General features: G+C 41.7%; 1 protein-coding gene across 2 annotated transcripts in view; it reads left to right on the top strand.

Moving 5' to 3' along the window:
* The first annotated feature begins 301 nt into the window (after nt 1–301).
* lrp2a (low density lipoprotein receptor-related protein 2a) overlaps nt 302–20,497 on the top strand; it is a 36,876-nt gene continuing 16,680 nt past the window's right edge. For both annotated transcript variants that reach the window (XM_072444407.1, XM_072444406.1), the window contains exons 1-42: nt 302–440; nt 4,617–4,724; nt 4,803–4,922; nt 4,995–5,111; nt 5,516–5,626; nt 5,723–5,836; nt 5,928–6,044; nt 6,728–6,871; nt 6,950–7,066; nt 7,160–7,288; nt 7,388–7,557; nt 8,388–8,611; nt 8,933–9,139; nt 9,216–9,418; nt 9,859–9,999; nt 10,071–10,274; nt 10,581–10,773; nt 10,999–11,124; nt 11,249–11,379; nt 11,518–11,655; nt 11,738–12,019; nt 12,099–12,338; nt 12,426–12,545; nt 12,817–12,933; nt 13,002–13,397; nt 13,864–14,112; nt 14,640–14,851; nt 14,954–15,138; nt 15,254–15,482; nt 15,592–15,769; nt 15,874–16,002; nt 16,593–16,759; nt 16,860–17,003; nt 17,062–17,171; nt 17,485–17,662; nt 17,729–17,942; nt 18,027–18,266; nt 18,374–18,562; nt 18,659–19,591; nt 19,671–19,836; nt 19,916–20,074; nt 20,154–20,443. In XM_072444407.1, coding sequence (XP_072300508.1) covers nt 371–440; nt 4,617–4,724; nt 4,803–4,922; nt 4,995–5,111; nt 5,516–5,626; nt 5,723–5,836; nt 5,928–6,044; nt 6,728–6,871; nt 6,950–7,066; nt 7,160–7,288; nt 7,388–7,557; nt 8,388–8,611; nt 8,933–9,139; nt 9,216–9,418; nt 9,859–9,999; nt 10,071–10,274; nt 10,581–10,773; nt 10,999–11,124; nt 11,249–11,379; nt 11,518–11,655; nt 11,738–12,019; nt 12,099–12,338; nt 12,426–12,545; nt 12,817–12,933; nt 13,002–13,397; nt 13,864–14,112; nt 14,640–14,851; nt 14,954–15,138; nt 15,254–15,482; nt 15,592–15,769; nt 15,874–16,002; nt 16,593–16,759; nt 16,860–17,003; nt 17,062–17,171; nt 17,485–17,662; nt 17,729–17,942; nt 18,027–18,266; nt 18,374–18,562; nt 18,659–19,591; nt 19,671–19,836; nt 19,916–20,074; nt 20,154–20,443 — 8,011 coding nt within the window. In that variant the 5' untranslated portion in view covers nt 302–370. The remainder of the gene's footprint in view (nt 441–4,616; nt 4,725–4,802; nt 4,923–4,994; nt 5,112–5,515; nt 5,627–5,722; nt 5,837–5,927; nt 6,045–6,727; nt 6,872–6,949; nt 7,067–7,159; nt 7,289–7,387; nt 7,558–8,387; nt 8,612–8,932; nt 9,140–9,215; nt 9,419–9,858; nt 10,000–10,070; nt 10,275–10,580; nt 10,774–10,998; nt 11,125–11,248; nt 11,380–11,517; nt 11,656–11,737; nt 12,020–12,098; nt 12,339–12,425; nt 12,546–12,816; nt 12,934–13,001; nt 13,398–13,863; nt 14,113–14,639; nt 14,852–14,953; nt 15,139–15,253; nt 15,483–15,591; nt 15,770–15,873; nt 16,003–16,592; nt 16,760–16,859; nt 17,004–17,061; nt 17,172–17,484; nt 17,663–17,728; nt 17,943–18,026; nt 18,267–18,373; nt 18,563–18,658; nt 19,592–19,670; nt 19,837–19,915; nt 20,075–20,153; nt 20,444–20,497) is intronic.

Raw genomic sequence — 20,497 nt, 5'->3', positions numbered from 1 at the left:
TGTGTGTGTGTATGTTTGTGTGTGTGTGTTTGTGTGTGTGTGTGTGTGTGTGTGTATGTATGTATGTGTGTGTGTGTAAACACCATTGAATACCAGCCTTGACAGCCCTTTGCTTTTAGCAGTCATTTTAAGCATGGCTCGCAGTATTATACAGGTTCCCGGGTCGTGGGGATTTATGCGGAGGGCCCATGGGAGGGCCCAGGGCCCGGGGTGGGATGGGGGCAGGTTGGGGGAGCGGCTGTCCCGGCCTTTGTGCACGCCCCTTTTCATCAACTAGCGGGCCAAGAAAGACAGGCAGGAGAAAGCAAGAGCATCCCAAGCCCAGTCCTTAGAGCTCCTCCATCTGCTGAGCGGAGCTGGACGGGCCAGAATGTGGAGAGCACTGTTAGTTCAACTCCTGCTCGTCTTCATTTGCTGTGTGAGCTGGTGCCACTCTGAGGGTAAGTGATTTCATTATTTTGTCCACACTAAAGGATTCACTGGCACAAGTCACCCAGTGCACTTGTTGCTTTCCAAAACTCTGTTGGCTTTAGGTTAGTGGCTGTAAGCATTGGCATGCATTTTATTTAGATTTGACCTCTTTTAAAAAATGTGTATCTCATGCAAAAGTGTAGCTAGTCATGTGAGATGGCTTAAATAAGTTTTTACCAGTGCCACCACATGGCCACTCATTGTTTGAGTCAGTTTGCCTAAAGTGGCAGATTCAGGCACTAGTGTTACTCTAAAGGTTGAGCACAAAGCTTTCCTCAGACAGATTGGAAGTTCTCTTGAGGAACTTTTGCCTGAGCTTTACTGTTGCTAGGTAACCGAAAAGAGCATGTGACTTGCAGACAATCTGTGAGGACTGCTGGTACAAATCTCATTCAGTGTACCAGACCTTAAGCACACCTCAACTGTACCAAAGCCTCATAATGCCTCAGCGCTGAATCATAGTCATTCTTACATGAGCTATTTATGCATGACTGTCTTGTGTTTGTCGCGTATGTTTGTGGCACAGCTAGATCCTATTCTCACATTGTAATCTGCCTTCTTTTTGCTCAACCCTTAGTATGTAAGCTCCTTAGTGTGAATCAAGCAACTAATTACGCTGCAGCTGTTGCAGAATGGAGACATTTCCACCTAAGGAGCAGCCTCACGTTAGGCCGGAAGGGCCATTCATTTATACCAAAAGGTTTACTGTATAATATGGTATCATTTTTCAAGACCATAGACTGTATCACGCAGTAGCCTATTTATTAGCAAGTTGGACAAACTGTGTTATGTGAGGACCAAAAACACTTCGACAGGTTGTTGGCCTGTCTATAATTTTAACAGGTGTACAAAGTGATGACTTGGTGAAATCTACATAAGTGTGCTACTTGTCAGCTAATATGTGTTAATTATTGATTTGAATAAACTTAAATTAATTTCGTACACAAAAATAACCTAAATTGTAATCAAATCTTCCTTTTCAACATAGTGATGGACTAATTTGTGTCTCTGAGTAATTATACATGCCTTATTCTACTGCTTTATTGTGGGGTACTTTCTCTAATCCTTTAGAAATCCTTAAGTTAGATTATTGCTTTTCTTCTGACCTCGTGTTACATAGTATGAGAGCTCCATAATGCTTGCACTGACACTAATATCTAATAGGTTGACTTATTAACTACACATTTTGCTGTTGTCAGTCGTTGATGGTGAAAAGAAGTCAGGAACCATAATAATTACCGTAATGCCATTGTAGTTACCTATTTATTTAATGTTGATCGTTTTTGTTTGACAGAAAAAAACAGTTAAACAGTTCAGGACCCACAATCCCCTGCCAGCACGTGCATTCTAAACCCCACACATGCCAACTGCTTTCCGGTGCCGCAGCCTTGTGCAACACTAACACTGCGTTAGCAACGGGAAAAGAGTTGGCACAAATTGACAGCAAATCCTTTCTTTTCTTGCAACTCACCCAGTCTAGGTTTCAGACGCTGATGACGGGGCCTCAAGTGTACGCTTTTTACCACAATGCTGCAAGGACAAATTAGGCTGTCCCAACTTCTTACATTGTTTTGTAAAACATGATTGGTGCATAATAGTGTGTCTTTACTATTCATCTCAGACCTCTTCTATAATTATTTTTTCTTCACTGTAACCATAAAGTGCCAAAGTCACTTGTTTGGCAATTGACTGCATTCTGTTGCATTGATTTCCAAATGAAATAGGCAGCAGCCCCTCTCTGACAGCGCAGACAAGCCCGCCGTCTCAAGCTGCCAGCGGTCGCTCACAATACTTAGTCCACACACATCCATAATAGAGTGGACTAGCACACCATAGAATTGCAGGACATCTTCTTGGTTCCACAACCTGACAAAAAGAGTTGTTGTTGCCCTAGAGGCAGGTGTTCAAATGATTTGGCTCTGACAGTTCAACAGTGGCCACACTTTTGTGGAAATCCTATTGTAGTTTTCTGTGGCTCTTCTTCTAGGAGTTCACTGGGACTGTAGTCGACTACAGAGATTCTTGGTTGACCAAAAACATGCCTAAAGACATGCCCAAAAGGTTCCTGCGCATGGCACTGGCAAAAAGTCTAAAAATATTTAGAAACTTACATAAAACAACTTTGATGTTGTGAACATGTTGTCAACTACAATTGACCAATTACAGCTAGTTTAGCTGATTTCAAACCGTGAATGACAAAATGTGTTATTTAATTCCATTTAACTCACCCCTAGTTCTCCACAAACCATTTGTATCCACGCCGTGCATTCATTTTTCCGGTGAATAAATGGCTTTGGAACAGCTTTTTCATATGGGAAAGTAAAGCTGATCAGTGCAGCAGAGCACTGCTTTTGGCTGTAACATCTTGGTTGACAAGAATGATGATAAATGATGATAAATGACTTTATCATCTGCTGTGTACATTTTATTCATATTTCTGTTCTTCCGTTAGTCATTTCTTAGTTAAAACAACTGTGACAATGTTGCATTCCTACTTAAGACCTGGTTTAGCCCTAATTTAGACCTGAAATATTCCCAATTTGGATCTGGTGATACTCTCAAAGCCAAATATTTTCTTTGGTTGTACTTGGTGTAAAAACATTGACACCCAATGGACTAAATGGCCACAGCCCTAGAGTTCACATCCCCACTGGCAGCTCCATTGTATGGCTGTGGCTGCTCAGCGTGGTTTGGCGTGTTGGCGAGGCTTCTTTCTAATGAAAATGTCTCTTTCTGCCTTGCTTTGTTGGCTAACTAGAGCATCCTTGTCTTCCTAAGGAATAGTGCAAACCGTGGTCTCCCGCTGAGGGTTTAAGGTGCTAATTAGAAAAGGCAATAAAAAGGGAAGGCAAGTACAGAAAACACTGATAGAAAGAGAGAGAGAGAGAATTAATAAAAAAAAAGCATTTGAAAATCATTCGGATTACTCATATCCACTGTCGATAAAAAAAAAGATTTGAACTTAAGTGGTGGAAAAGTGTTGCAAATAGAAGCTTCTTTTGTGGACTGTAAGAGAAACCAGTTCACAAGAGAGCTCTGGTCTGAGTGTGCCTGTCACCTTTCCCAGAAATAATACTGTCAGGGAACACTGTCTAGATGTGAGTGTGGCCTGTAGGCTGGGTTCACCTTGGCATCAGTCACCGATGCAAGTAAAGAAGGGTTGAACAACGTGCATGCATTCCATTCACATTTAGTTTGGCAATAGTTGATTTGATTAAAAAAAACAATATATCTTTGTTAAAAAACAACAACAATGCTATAACATTGTGGTTTTGGGGAGAAACAGTGTGACTGCATGTGCATTGGAACATGTAACATATCAAAGCTTATGGAGAAAGCCTACTGACGAAAACCACGTTGTCTTGCCCTCTAGTTTGAGGTAGATGTTTATTTTATTTTTTTTTATGTTAAATAGTATGAACAAAGCAGAAGAAAAAAGAAAAAAAAAGACCAGAGTGAAAAGCCAAAATCAATAGAAAATAAGAAATAATAATTATGTCAGTCGGGGCCAATTGTATCAAGATGACATGGTTTAAAGTTCAAATATGAATATATAAAATCCTCCAGGGAAGGTGACCAAACCAAGCAAAATGATCTGGAGATGGGTCCAGGTGCTGCAAAAGTCAGTTTATACAGTATATCAAGAAAAAAGTCCAGTCCAGAGTTTTTCATTAAATATTTCTATGTCTCCTTTAGACAAAGTTTAATTGAAAAATCTGCTGTACCAGTCAGTACCACCATTTAGTCTAATTGTATTTAATATCATTAATCAGACTGTCTATTTAGAAGAGTCTGATGCTTTGCTACTTTATGCTTCCTGAATGCCTCTTTCCCTAAGCGTTCAGGGAAGGTAGCTCAGTGGTACCTTATCTCTACAGATGCCACTCAGTACACACATCAAAAAGAGGCTGCATGAGAGTTGTGTAAGTCTGTCTGGGAGGTGGCTGGCACGCTTGTCTCCGGACATGTCCGAGCTGTTAACAACATGCTTTGTCAGCTTCAGCTTTCCTATCCGCATGTGCTCATTCACAGCTTTTATTATTATAGATAGTACCCCAACATTTTGACAATTTAACCACTAGCTAAGGAGGCCAAAAGGTCATTCAAAAGAGGTTAATGCTTGTGAGGTTTTGTTTTCTGTTTAGGATGTGAGCTGGGGCAATTCCAGTGTGGGACAGGGCGTTGTATCCCAGACGACTGGCGCTGTGATGGGACTTCTGACTGCGTGGACGACTCTGATGAGCAAGACTGCCGTGAGTCTTTCATCTTCATCATGACACTATTTATTTAGAATCCTAGAAAGTTTCTGTAATGTACAAATGTCTGCACAGCTCCCGTGACATGTGGCAGCCTCTTCCAATGTCTGAGCGATGGAGACTGTATTTCTTCACTATGGGTGTGCGACGGCGAGGAGGACTGTGAGGATGGCTCTGATGAAAGGCAAAATTGCCGTAAGTAGTCCTTTTTGAACATGAAGTTTCAGCTTTGAACGGGAATTGAAACATTGCCTTTGTGTAATGCAGCTGGAAGGACATGCACCAGTGGCCAGTTCACCTGCAGTGATGGAGCGTGCATCCCGGTTGAATACCGCTGCGACCGGCTGGCTGACTGCTCGGATGCGTCTGATGAGAGAGACTGCCGTAAGTCATCTCGGGGGTGGTTTCCCCCTTTTTTTTTCATCCTGGGCTCCTGTGGCATTTTAATCAATTTGTTAAGATTAAGAGGCGCGCTGACTGACAGAATGGGTCACAATATACTTCTTGTTGTCAGAAGTTGATTGCAGATTCCTTGGTGGATTAGTCAAGCTGAAGTTCAGCTGCAATGCCATTATTATGCCGACATGGTAGAGTCACTGCAAACTGTGGTAATCTTACAATTGTATGAAGAGAGCTGTGGCGATGGCTGTTGTTGTGGTAATGTTGTTAGATTCATGTTTCGTATCCACACTACTTTGTGGGCTTTTCACACTTTGGAGCTAGAATCACCACAGTTGTCAGGACGATTTACACCTGAACGTTAGGCCTAAAATGCTATGAATTTACAGATTATCCAGCATGTCCAGAGCTGAGGTGTGCTAATGGGGCCTGCTACAACCGCACTCAGCGCTGTGACCAAATCCTGGACTGTCGGGACGGCACTGATGAGGCAAATTGCAGTAAGGTTCTTGCTGTGTGTTCCTTTTGATAGCTAATTTCTTAATAGAGGAATTAAATTTGTGATTTCTTTTATATATTTTTTTTATGGCGTCCAGCACAGCACTGCAATTCAGGTCTCTTCCCTTGTCATAATGGAGCGTGCGTTCCTCAGCGCTACGTCTGTGATCATGATGATGACTGTGGAGACAGAAGTGATGAGCAAAACTGCAGTATGTCAGCTCACTTTTCACTCAAGTGTTTTATATGATTTAAATGTACACACATTTTTATTTGCTTATTTTCTTCCTTCTTCTTCCACAGCGTATCCAACCTGCAAAGGGAACTACTTTACTTGTCCTAGTGGCCGCTGTATTCACCAAGTGTGGCTTTGTGATGGAGAGGACGACTGTGAAGACGACGCGGATGAAAAAGGCTGTGGTACGAAAAAAGACAGATGTGTAAAGTAGGAGTACTGACAAAAATGCCTTGTTATTTTTCTTATCTCTTTTCAAATATGCAATTATTATGGACATTCATCAGATATTGACTGCTTGTAAATATCTTGGTTGGCGGTTCATGTAAGGCACCTATAGTGAATGGATATTAAAATGTACAACAAATGTGTAGAAACTTTATACGTTGCGGTGTAAACTGCTCTTTTAGACTGTTAATAGTCTAAAACAACTGCAATGTTACAGATTTCTTTCACAGTATATATTTTCTGCACTTTTTAAAGAATTTTAAATCTATATTATCTGTAGGGATCCCAAACATGTTTTCTGTTCCAAATTGGTTAATTTCCAGTTTCCATGGATGGATTGGGCTTGCAAGATGCTATGCCTGTGCTCTTTTAAATGTTTTATTCAAATGGCCCTTTGTGGCACAGGATCATGCAGCCCCCCAAAGCGCTTTAGAAATCCTCCAGAAGGCTGTGAAGAGTGTGTGTTTTTAGAGGATGGGCTACAGAAGCACTCTGAGCCCCCATGTGACCCCCTCAAAGTAACACTCTCCGACATCCATTTAAAGTTACATCAATTTCCCTATTTGTTAGATTCCAGTCAAAACTGTCTTTCTTAACAAAAAGACACTTTGATACATTCAAATGATCTTACATTCTACAGATAATATACCAAAGGAGTGTTACCCAGGAGAATGGGCTTGTCCTTCATCTGGGGTCTGTATACCCACGGATCATCTCTGTGACGGGACAATACACTGTCCAGATGGAGAAGATGAAACCAACACTACAGCCGGACGCAACTGCAGTCAGTATCAGGCTAACCAAGCAATTTTCATTCAAATTCCCCAAATATTAACTTTGTATTTGCTCTTTGTGCCGTCAGGTATTTGGAAATGTGCCTCCCTGAGCTGTGAGCACCGGTGCCATGCTTCTCCTGATGGAGGCACATGTTCATGTCCCTCTGGATACATTGTCAGCAACAATTCTCGCTCTTGCACAGGTCAAGGGATTTTCAGAAATTTCACCTCAACTATACTTTTGATTAATTAATAAATTTGAGTTATACTTAATGAGTTCTTGCATTCTATTTAAGACTTTGATGACTGCTCAATGTGGGGAGTGTGTGACCAAATGTGTGAAGACCGGACTGGTTCTCATCACTGCAGTTGCCATCAGGGATACACATTGGAGCAGCATAGGTATTGCAGGGCTAATGTATCAAGTAAGTATTCACATTAATTTGTTATTTTCAGTTAGTTAGCTCTCGACTTTTGAGAAAATAAATAATTGAAATTCTGAAATTCTGTGTATTTTTGTACAGCTGGAGCACCATCTCTGTTGTTTTCAAATGGAAGAGACTTGTTAATTGGTGACATCCATGGCAACAACTATCGCACTGTGATTCATTCACAAAATCGTGGTGTTGCAGTGGGAGTGGACTTCCATTACAATCTTCAGAGGATATTCTGGTCAGACACTATTCAGAATAAGGTAATTTAAAAAGTTAAGTAACTGTTGAAATATATATATATATATATATATATATATATATATATATATATATATATATATATATATATATAATTTCAACAGTTACTTTATATTGCATGTGTGTGTATACCGGTATAATGTGTATATATATATAGACACACACACACACACACACACACACAACAAACCACTTTGTTGTGCACAATTTAACAAACACAAAGAGGACCATTGGATAGAAACTACTACGCGATTGAATTCCTTTACTTATCCTTAAAAAATCAGCAATGTTGATACTATAATAATGGGAAAAGCACTTGGCTCCTTTGCGGCGCGCTCTTAATGAAGGGAAGTAGACAGAGAAAGGAATCCAAATGGCCTAATCTTGAAACCCTCCTGATATGCCGGTATGATGTTCACATACCAAGGCTTAGTTTTTGAAACTCTATCTTTTGTGTAAGTGCTGCGTTTATTTCCGTTCACTACCTATGCATTCTTAGCTTTCTGAAATGTCTTTGTTTCACCCATGTAATAGTGTCTTAGTAGAGCCTTTTGAAATGCAGTCACTGTGTCACTGGCATGTGAGCTTTTTAAAAGTAGGGTGAGTGCAAACAGGGCATTCGGAAGCCAATACTTCCACTTAAGTAAAAGAAATGCCTCTAATGGAAATCTTTTTAAATATGCAAACAGTGGCTTGGATGAAGTGTTTTTACATTTTCTGTTCCATTTGAATGTGATGCTCAAGTACAAATGCCATCTCTCTGTAATAACTACATTTGATTTAATGCACCTGCTTCCAATATCCTCACAACAATGCTGTCTTTTGTGCACAGGTGTTTTCGGTGGATATGGACGGTTCCAACATGCAGGTGGTTTTAAATGTATCAGTTGACTACCCCGAGAATCTGGCGGTGGATTGGGTGAACAATAAACTGTATGTGGTGGAGTCCAGTGTCAACAGGATTGACATGGTTGACTTTGACGGGAGCAACCGGGTCACGCTCATCACTGAAAACCTTGGAAACCCTAGAGGGCTGGCGGTGGACCCCACAGTCGGGTAAGGCACATCTTCTGGTCATCCATTCAGCCATTCCCGATCTCCATGTACTGTATCTGTGTCGTGCTTCATTGGTGTGGAATAATGGGTGTGTGTGTGTGTGTGAGATTAGCAGATTGCCCTGGCTGGATTAGTGAGGAGCAATGTAAGTGATGACCCTCTTTGTAATCCAATAGTATAGTTCAAGGGGGTGGAAAGCCAGGTGGTTACAGATAAATTGCTGGACTTAACACAATGTCTCTTCGGTTTTGGTTAGACTTAAGCTAATATTTAAAATGTTATATGAATTAATTGAAGGTATTCCTCCTTGTATTGTTCCAGATACATGTTCTTCTCTGATTGGGAGGCACTAAATGGACAGCCAGGTCTTGAACGGTCCTACATGGATGGAACCAACCGTTATGGCATAATACGGAGCAAACTGGGCTGGCCTGCTGGTATCACAGTCGATATTGAGGCACAACGTATTTATTGGGTTGACAGTCGCTATGACTACATAGAGACTGCCACATATGATGGTCTTTATAGGTAAATACATCACATTTAACAACACTTGCCTTGATTGTTTTTTTGTTTTAAATAAAACTTTATTTATTCTTTAAAGGAAAACTGTGGCCCATGGAGGAGCGGCAGTCCCCCACCCGTTTGGCATCAGTCTGTTTGAACACACTGTCTACTTCACAGACTGGACAAAAATGGCTGTGATGAAAGCTAACAAGTTCACTGACTCGAACCCTCAAGTGGTCTACCGCACATCTCAGACTCCACATGGTGTAGCTGTCATCCATCCTCTCAAACAGCCCTATGGTAAGAAGCGTTCAAAAATATAGATCATTCATATTTTGAACTCTCAGAGGCTTATTCTTATACACTGTGTTATTGTATGTGAATAACACTACATGCAGACAAAATGAAGCTATAGCAAGGTTTTAGCCTGGAAAAGCCTACCTCAGCTGTCTCACCTGCACAAACTCCACCGCCCTGCTCAGCTATGATCTGCTCGGCCTATTCAAACAACTCATTTTAAGATCATCCCTCCTCGTCTGCATTCAGCAGTTCTCATCGCTCATCATTCCTGGCCGGGGTCTAAGCACAAAAATATAGATATACATATGTATCATTCATTGTGTATTATTAATTATCCTCTAATGTATATTGTCTCCAGGCTGAAACAGTAATTTATATGATGAAATGCAATGAGAAATCTAAATATCTCCATCAAAATATGTGCTGTATCTGTCCATCAGTGTCAAGCCCGTGCAGTGTCAATAGAGGCGGCTGTGAGCACATTTGTGTCCTGAGCCACAGGAGTGATAATGGAGGGCTGGGGTACCGCTGTAAATGCAGAATGGGCTATGATCTGCATAATGATGGAAAGAGATGTGTTGGTTTGTAAAATTATCTCAAGTAATTTTGATTGATTTTGAATTTTGTTATTGATCAGTTCTTGTTTTTGAAGGTATCCGGCAGTTCCTGCTGTTCTCTAGTCAGTTGGCTGTGAGAGGGATTCCCTTTAACCTTTCCTCACAGGAAGACATCATCCTGCCCATAACTGGGCCACCCTCCTACTTTGTTGGGGTGGACTTTAGTGCAGAAGATGATGCAATATTCTTCTCAGATACAACTAAAGATATTATCTACAAGCAAAATGTAGATGGCACTGGTGAGTAATATTCTTTCTGCATAGTTTTTCTTAAACACACATTCCCTGTTTACTTGGAGCATTTTTGTGCAAATATTAAGTCATTTGGAGTACATCCTTTAATCAATGATGAAGCTGCAATGTGGAAGTGTTTTGCCTCAGACAAAGGTCATCGCTCTGATCAGCCCGGTTGTTTTTGGAGCAGCTTTGACTTTTTCTGTCCTGCACATTTTGTGGAAATGCAATATGACAGTCTATTTGTTATTCAAATCTGCTTTGCTTTCATTTCTGTGGCAAACGGTGGCTTGACTGCTTTGATCTGCGCAGGCAGGGAGGTACTGGCAGCCAATCGTGTGGAAGGAGTGGAGGACCTGGCTTATGACTGGGTCTCAAAAAACCTTTACTGGACAGACCCCCGATACAGGAGCATATCTGTCCTGAAGCTGGCAGACAAGTCCAGGAGGGCCATTGTACAAAACCTTAATAACCCCAGAGCCATTGTGGTACATCCTATCCTTGGGTAAATAATACATCTTCTTACAGCCTTGAGGTCATAAAGCCGTGTGTCTAGAATGTGAGATTAGTATGAAGGGAAGCATTGTAACTTTGCTAAGTTGGTTCACACGTAAAGCTTTCGAGATTTTACAGTATAACTACTCACAAAGAGTACGTGTAAACTATACTGTCCTAATATTAATCATTTATTTCTTACTCTTGCTGACCTAACTATTGCTTGCATCTTTAGGTATATTTTCTGGACTGACTGGTACAGACCAGCAAAGATTATAAGGGCTTGGAGTGACGGGTCACATGCCATGTCGATTGTAAATACTACTCTCGGTTGGCCAAATGGTCTAGCCATTGACTGGAGGTAAGTCAGATTTTCTACAAAGAGGTTTGTGAAATAAAACGCTTGGTGAATTCTATATTTAACTTATTTGTTGGTGTAAAAATGTACCGTAATGTTCTTTACTTTTTTTCATTTAAACTTTTAGTGCAATGCGTCTTTATTGGGTGGATGCATTCTTTGATAAAATTGAGCACAGCAATTTTGATGGACAAAACAGGTTTTCTTTGGACCGTGTCACCCAGATCTCTCATCCTTTTGGCCTGACTATTTTTGAAGGTAAATAATGTTATCAGATCATGTACTGACTGTGTGCCTTTTGCTTTAATGAGGCTCATTTAAGGGGCTACTACAGTTACTGTGAAGTAATAAAAGATTCAATACTAAGGTTTATGCTCTGTTGCACCTCTCATCCAGACTACGCATACTTCACTGATTGGCGACTGGGTGGCATTGTGCGTGTGCGCAAGACTGACGGTGGGGAGATGGTAATTATTAGACGGGGAGTCAGCCACATCATGCATGTCAAGTCCTTCAACTCCAACTCACAGATAGGTAAGTATTTTTTTATCTTTTGTAATAGCACACGTTACTGACTTTAACCTAAACTCTAACATTTTTCCATGTCATCATATAGGGTCAAACCTTTGCAACAGGCCGACAAATCCAAATGGAGACTGCAGCCACTTCTGTTTCCCAGCTCCTGACTCCCGCAGAATGTGTGGGTGTCCGTATGGAATGAAGCTGTCACCTAATCATCGGACATGTGTAGACGACCCTTCGAATGAGCCCCCCACCCTGCAATGTGGACTCAATTCTTTCTCCTGTGGCAATGGCAAATGTGTCCCGAACAGCTACAGATGTGATGGTGTTGACGATTGCCATGACAACACAGACGAAGTCAAATGCGGCGTTCACAGTAATAATTCGGATATTGTTTAAATACAAATAACAATGTTGTGTTGATCCTGTTAATGCAATGTGTTTATACATTTTAGACACCACATGCGCCCCTTCTGCGTTTACTTGTGCCAACCAGCGCTGCATTCCTGCCTCATGGCGTTGTGATGGGCACAATGACTGCTTTGACAACAGTGATGAGAGTAACTGCCCCACACGGGTGCCTGGGACCTGCCCTGCTAATCAGTTTGCGTGTGCCAACCAGCGCTGCATCCCACATACCTGGCGCTGTGATACAGATAATGATTGTGGAGACAGTTCAGATGAAGACAACTGTCGTAAGTATAGACTACAACAATCAACATTTTTTTTTCAATTTTTTTTTCTAATAATCCTCCTCTGATATTGACTGAATGTGTTGACAGATATTGGTGGGACCTGTCACCCTGGACAGTTTCAGTGCCCTGACCACCGGTGTATAGACCCCACTTATGTCTGTGATGGGGACAGGGATTGTGTAGATGGAGCCGATGAGCAAGGATGCAGTAAGTGCTTTTATAATTGGGTATGACACTTGAACAGATGAGGTAAAGTTAATTTGAAAGATTCTGAAAACTTATCTCAACCTGTTTGCACGTAAAATACTAAAAAAGTTGTACAGGTCCAAGTGATCAGCTCGAAAAAATTGACAGGCTTTTGCTAAGCCTATTAGTTCATTGATCTCATTACTGGCTGCACAAGTCAACATACATAAACATACATAAACCACTGAAATATCTGATTTAACATACTTATGTACTTGTTTGTCCTTAACAGTCTATAACTGCACTTTGAATGAGTTCAAGTGTGCTAATGGCCACCAGTGCATCAACTCCTATTACAGATGTGATGGGGTCTTTGACTGTAATGATCACTCAGATGAAAGAGGCTGTCGTAAGTAACTTTCAGTGTTTACAGCCATCAAGTGAATAATAAATCTGATTGACTTTATTTGCTCCCAGCTACAAGGCCCCCAGGAATGTGCCACCATGAGAGTGAATTTCAGTGCCAGTCAGATGGAAGCTGTGTGCCGTCGGCCTGGGAGTGTGATGGGCACCCGGACTGTGCGGATGGCAGTGACGAACATCTTGCCTGCCCCCCCCGCACCTGCCCCTCCACATTGTTCCGCTGTGACAATGGCAACTGTGTGCTGCCCAGCTGGATTTGTGATGGGGACAATGACTGCAGAGACATGAGTGATGAGCGGGACTGTCCAACACCTCCTTTCAGATGTCCTAGCTGGCAGTGGCAATGTCCTGGGCACAGTGTCTGTGTCAACCTCACCAGGGTGTGTGACAACACCCCCGACTGCCCCAATGGGGCGGATGAGTCACCACTCTGCAGTAAGCCTACATTTTGTCTTTAATTGACTTAATTTGTATTGATTTGTTTAATCAATATTCACATCATATGACAATGTTATATGTATTGATTCTGTGTGGCACAGTCTTTATTTTACCAGAAGAAAAATGAAAATTGAGAAAAAAAAAAAAAAAGTGTGTTAAAATCAAGCATGATTGTGATTTCACCTATTAATCTAAACACAATCTGTGATCTTCCTTTCTTGCCTTTCTTTCTCAATATCATCAGATGAGCCGTTACCAGGTAAGGAAACACATTTTTAATCTTTAATACAAAATTTGTTCAAACCATTGAATTAATCTTAACAATAATGCATTATGTAAATACAGATACAGATTTATTGTTACAAACATTTGTCTCGTTCATTCAGTGTTTTAAAATGTTTTAGGTGTGCCATTTGTAAAGAAGTATAAATAGTTAGTCTACACATAAGTTTAAATTATTCTTTATCATTCCATCCAGATCAGGAAAGCTGTTCAGACAACAATGCCGGCTGCACTCATGGTTGTATCCAAGGCCCTTTTGGGGCCCAGTGCACATGCCCTGTAGGGTTCCAACTCAGCAATGACTCTAAGACCTGTGAAGACCTGGACGAGTGTAACCCCCCTGGACTTTGTAGCCAGGATTGTTTCAATGAACGAGGCTCCTTCCGCTGCCACTGTCAAGATGGCTACACCCTTGAGGCAGACCAGCGTACATGCAAGGCCTCAGGTAAGCTGGTCTCACATTAGCTGAAAATGTGCTTAAAAGCATGTATGAAAAACAGGAATATCAGGATGATTTTCCCTCATCTAACCTCATAACACATTTTTCTACTTGATGGCTTTTGGGATGGAATGAACTATAATTACGTTCTACTTGGCCTCTAAACTACAACCCTGACATAGTCTTTCCTCTCCCATCTCTTTGCTGGCTGCTCTGATTTCTATAGATAAGACAAATAACATATATGTCACTCACCAGCCATCCCTGGCTAAATTAGTACATAATCACCAACAAAGAGCTGTTTATAGGGAGCGTGCCCGACATGAGCTCCTCTTCAGAGTTCAAACTGATAACCTGTTGAAAGACTTTGTAGTACAATAGGACATTATTTGGGCACATTCCCCAAGGACTGTCATCTGAGTCTCCACTCTTTAAATGCCCTGGTGTTTCTTTGTGTCAGACAAGCACAAGCTGATAAAGGATCTGATTGAATGAAAAAGAGTTACACACATTTGGACACTGTTCTGTCACAGATTCCCGACAAGCATTCTTGCTGGTGGCCAGTCGAAATCAGATCGTGCAGGACGACATTACCAGTCAGCCCAATGTTGTGCGCTCCGTGGTTCGTGATGGACGCAATATCGTGGCCATAGACTTTGACTCGGCAACAGACCGGTTGTACTGGTCCGATACAAGCCAGGATCGAATCTGGAGTGCTCATAAAAATGGAACTGACAGGACAGTGGTGAGATTTTTACGTATTTCCTTTAAAAGAAGTAACTGATTTGATTCATTCTTCATTTAAAGATTGGACTACTCTACTTAAATTGTGTTTTTGTCTGCTCAGATATTTGACAGTGGGGTGACGGTCACCGAGAGTCTTGCCGTGGATTGGGTAGGAAGAAACCTGTATTGGACAGACTATGTTTTAGAAACAATCGAAGTGTCTAAACTGGATGGCACCCACCGCACTGTGCTACTGAGTGAAAATGTTACCAACCCTCGGGCCCTGGCGCTGGACCCAAGAGAGAGGTTAGGGAAATTCAGTTTTTTCCCTCTGTTATTATATTGGACTATGATGCCTACTTTAGTTTCATCTTCTGTCTTTAAAGCAACTGATGTTAAAAGATGAATATCCAACTTGCAGCACTCACCTGATGTTCTGGACCGACTGGGGCAGAAACCCGCGCATTGAGAAGGCCAGCATGGACGGGAAGTTGAGGACTACGATCATAAACACCAAACTCTACTGGCCAAACGGTCTCACTTTAGACTACCCAAACAGACTGTTGTACTTTGCTGATGCCTACCTGGATTTTATTGACTTCTGCGACTATGAAGGCAACAACCGAAAACAGGTTCTATCCAGTGATCTGGTGAGCGTCATTCATTTTATTGCACATTATAAATTGAATGGGATCAAATTTGAATGGGATTGAATTTGTTTGAATGACGTGCTATTTTTGCGCTTCTCTCCGTGAACAGGTACTCCAACACCCCCACGCAATTACCATTTTTGAGGATTTTGTGTATTGGACTGACAGATACATCAACCGAGTCATGCGTGCACACAAATGGCACGGGGAGAATCAAACAGTGATGCTTTTCAACCTCCCACAGCCGATGGGTTTGGTAGCAGTGCACCCTGCCAGACAGCCTACAGGTAAAGCCCAACGTGTTATCAAGAGAACATTACATGCAATTTGAATCAATATAAAATACCTTTCATAAGTGCATTTGTGGTTTACATGATCATTTTGTGCTCAGGTGAAAATCACTGTCTAAGGAGCCGTTGTTCTCATATATGCCTGCTTTCGGCTGTTGGGCCAAATTACTTCTCGTGTGCATGCCCTTCAGGATGGACACTGGCACCGGACCAAATCAACTGCTTAAGAGGTACAATATGGTTCCTGCCAAATTGAGCCATGCTTTCACCAACAATATTGTCCTTTAGATAGAACAATAGTGTAAAGTCAGGTGACAGATCCAGATAGTTTTCAACAGTCCTCTATTACTTTTGATTGCACTGTTCCAGACTCATCAAGCATCAGACCGTTTTTTGTGTTTTTTTTTTTTCAAGTTCTTCAGAAGTCGAGCATCCTTTAATTCAAAGTCTCCTTTAGGTCAACAGCTTAAGTTAGCTCAGGTTTCAGCTCTTTCAAGCCAAGCAGAACGCAGTCTCCCCGAGGGCACTGATTATCTAAGAATGAAAATGCCCCACGACCATTCACTGATACTAATCTTTGATGACAATGTAAATCAGATTGTAGAACGAATTTTCGACAGTCAATCCTTTCTCTAGATTAAGACCTGGTATCCTCGGATTCCCAGTGTTGCCGATTCAGATTCACAAATTTGCTGGGTTTTGGGTGACTGTGTAATTTCCTTAGTCTAAGCCTCTTGATTGATCAGAATCCCAATATGACTTGTGCAAGTTTTAGTTTGAAATAGGAAAATATTATACTGTCATGATATTTGTTTTACAGATGAGGCACCATTCCTGATAATTGTAAGAGACAGTATCATCTATGGGATTTCCTTGAATCCTGATGACAAGAGTAATGATGCTATGGTTCCCGTGGCTGGTCTCCAAAATGGATATGATGTTGATTTTGATGACAGTGAACAGACTATCTATTGGGTGGAGCATCCGGTAAGATTGATGTTTAATTGATTATATTCTAATAAGTTGACTAACTTAACACCATTTAATTAAAAAATATGTCCATATAAAAATGTTGTTTTCTGCACAGGGTGAAATTCATAAAGTGAGGTCTGATGGAACAAACCGGACAGAGTTTGCCCCTGCTGCCATTCTAGGCTCCCCTGTTGGCCTGGCCTTGGACTGGATGACTGAGAATCTATACTACACCAATCCAGCCACACAGTCTATTGAGGTAATATTGTTTTATATGTCTTATATTAGTGTGAAATTGACGTTGATTTTTCAAGCAGATTTTGAAGCTAAGAGGAGATGTGCAGTATAGGAAAACTCTGATCACAAATAATGGCTCTCCTACTGGCGCTGGCAGTCCTGTTGGCATAGCAGTGGACCCTGCACGTGGGTAAGCCCCATTTAACACAGTCCTGGCACGGCCACCCATCCCCACAGTCACCAAGCGTGAACAGCCACCTTAAACCCATCTGCTGTTCCTCATGAGAGAACTCAACTAGTGTTGTTGAATATACTATGGGTGCACCTAAATATAAATCATAAAGAATAAATCTTAAAACAATGTGACATGCTGTATTTAACCAAAGAAATACAATTGATTGTTGATATGAAATATTTGTGTAGAAAAGCCAGAAGCTGATGGACATTCACTTTAAAATGAGAGAAAATAAATTACTTAATGTACTTTTTCTTTCTCTTTAAAGCAAACTCTATTGGACAGATCAAGGGACAGAAAGTGGCATCCCCGCTAAAGTGGCATCTGCAGACATGGATGGTCAAAACCCTGTCAACTTGTTCACCAATAATTTAGACCACATTGAATTCCTCACTGTGGATCTCAAGGACAATAAGCTGTATTGGGCTGTAACAAGCACGGGCATGGTATGTACTGACGTATGATCAAGAGGACGTCACTTTATAAATGAATGGGTTAATTTGTTGTTGCAGATTGAACGTGGGGACCCAGATGGCACTAACCGTATCACTATAGTGGCTGGGTTGTCTCACCCCTGGGGTGTGGCTGTCTACCAGGAACACTTGTACTTTTCTGATCGGGATTTTGAGGTCATTGAGCGTGTGGATAAATCTACGGGTGCCAACAGAGTTGTGTTACGTGACAATTTATCTGGGCTAAGAGTTCTAAAATTACATTATCGGGAGAGTAAGTATAAGAAAGCATATTATCATTATAAGGTTAAATGTAGAATTTTCTTCCCTTCTTAATTTTTCCCTTCTTTAAAAAAAGCCTCTGTAGGGACATCAAATGGCTGCACAGACAATGTTGGTGTATGTGAGCAGCTCTGCTTGCCTCGGCCACATGGTCTGTTTACCTGTGCATGTGCCACAGGTTTTAGACTAAGCACAGACAACAGGACCTGCGCTCACTACCAGTCTTTTGTTGTCATCTCGACTTTGTCTGCCATCAAAGGCTTTAGTATGGAAGGAACTGATCATTCACAGACCATGGTGCCTGTAGCTGGGAGAGGTGTGTCAACTCTAATACATATATAAATCAGCATTATTGTTATTCTTAATGTATTGTTATTATAATAGCTTGTTTATATAAATGTAATCCCCTCTCTGCTTGTGCAGGTCGTAATGCACTACATGTTGATGTCCACATGGCGTCTGGTTTCATCTACTGGTGTGACTTCAGCAGTACAGTAGCTGCACAGAATGGGGTCAGACGTGTAAAGCCAGATGGCTCAGGATTACGTAGCCTTATCACATCTGGTATAGGACGCAATGGGATTCGAGGCATTGCTGTTGACTGGGCAGCAGGTAAAGTTTAACAAAATTAAGTATTACAATCCTGGAGCAGTAAGATGGCCTTTCATCTGAGGAGATAGATAACCATATGTATGTCCGTTTTTTCAGGTAACCTGTACTTCACAAATGCCTTCCTGACAGAGACATACTTAGAAGTCCTTCGTATCAACACCACGTTCCGCAGAGTTCTTCTGAAGACCCAAGTGGACATGCCTCGCCACATTGTGGTTGACCCCAAAAACAGATTTTTATTCTGGGCTGATTATGGTCAAAATCCCAAAATTGAGCGTGCTCTTTTGGATGGTACCAACCGTACAATATTAGTGTCATCAGGAATAATCACCCCTCGAGGTTTAGCTCTGGACTGGCTTGCTGGTTATGTGTACTGGGTGGATGATTCTCTGGATATGATTGCTCGAGTTAGCTCTAATGGAGGAGATACAGAAATAGTCAGATATGGCAGCCGCTACCCAACTCCTTATGGGATTTCTGTATTTGAGAACAGCATTATTTGGGTGGATAGAAACCTCAAGAAGGTGTTTCAAGCAAGCAAAGAACCAGGCAACACTGAACAGCCTGCGGTCATTAGAGATAATGTTAACATGTTAAGGGACGTCACCATTTTTGACCAGCGAACCCAGCCCACTACTGCAGAAGAGCTCAATCACAACCCCTGCATGGTCGATAATGGAGGCTGTGCCCACTTCTGCTTTGCTCTTCCGGGGTCAGACTCAGGTCTCCAGGATAGGAAATGCAGTTGTGCTTTTGGAAATCTTGCAGCAGATAATGAAACCTGTGTAGTCTCTCGAGATGATTACCTAATTTACACCACAGAGAGCACAGTGCGCAGCTTACGCCTGAATCCTGAGGATCACGTTCTGCCTTTTCCTGTGGTTAATGTCCCCCCCACTTCAGTGGCACTAGATTTTGACCTGGCCGATGAGAGGGTCTTCTTCACACAGAGTGTAGGATCAGGGGCCAGCAAAATAAGCTACATCAGCCTGTCTTCCCCTACATCAGCCCCTGTAGAGGTGGCTTCAGGTGAGCCTAACACAGTCTGCACTCTCACAGTTTCACTGAGATTTGCAACATACTACCTTCAACCATTTTTTTTCAACAGACCTCGGGGCTCCTGATGGGATTGCCTATGACTGGATAAACAAGAGAATTTACTATAGTGACTTTGTGAATCAGAGTATTAGCTCCATGTCAGTGGATGGCTCACAGAAGACTGTTATTGCTCATGTTTCTAGACCAAGAGCGATCATGCTGGATCCTTGCAGGGGGTAAGACTTACTTGGTGTACTCTCGATAATGCTAAGATGAAAGTCTTTAAACTGAGCATTAGTCTCTTCTGTTTGCCAGATACATGTATTGGACAGACTGGGGAATTCATGCAAAGATTGAGCGTGCCACATTAGGAGGAAACTTTAGAGTGGAGATTGTAAACAGCAGTCTGGTGTGGCCTAATGGACTAACGTTGGACTATGAGGAGGAACGGCTGTACTGGGCAGATGCCAGCTTGTAAGATCCAACAGTGTTTCATTTAAACAGCATGTCTGTCTTTTTTCTTTGCTCTCATAATTGTTTTGCTGTACACCAGACAGAAGATTGAACGATCCTCTCTTATTGGCTCTGACCGTGAGGTCATTGTAAGCACAGCCATCTATCCATTTGCAATGACAATGTTTGGCCAGTTCATCTACTGGACAGACTGGAACACCCGCAGCATTTACAGAGCCAACAAGTACGACGGGTCTGACCAAATAGTGATGGTCCAGAACCTTCCATCTCGACCAATGGACATCCATGTTTTAGCCAGCCACAAACAACAGCAGTGTAACAGTCCCTGTCTGCAGTTCAACGGAGGCTGCAGTCACATCTGCACACCTGGTAAATACACTTCTATCTAGTTTTTTATCTAGTTTTGTTTAGATTTGTGAATTT

The sequence above is a fragment of the Eucyclogobius newberryi genome, unplaced genomic scaffold, assembly GCF_026437365.1.
Source record: "Eucyclogobius newberryi isolate DKJ021-1_F unplaced genomic scaffold, fEucNew1.0.hap1 SCAF_14, whole genome shotgun sequence".
NCBI lineage: Eukaryota > Metazoa > Chordata > Actinopteri > Gobiiformes > Gobiidae > Eucyclogobius > Eucyclogobius newberryi.
The sequence above is the reverse complement of the archived record's forward strand: the minus strand, read 5'-3'. Positions and strand labels throughout refer to the sequence as shown.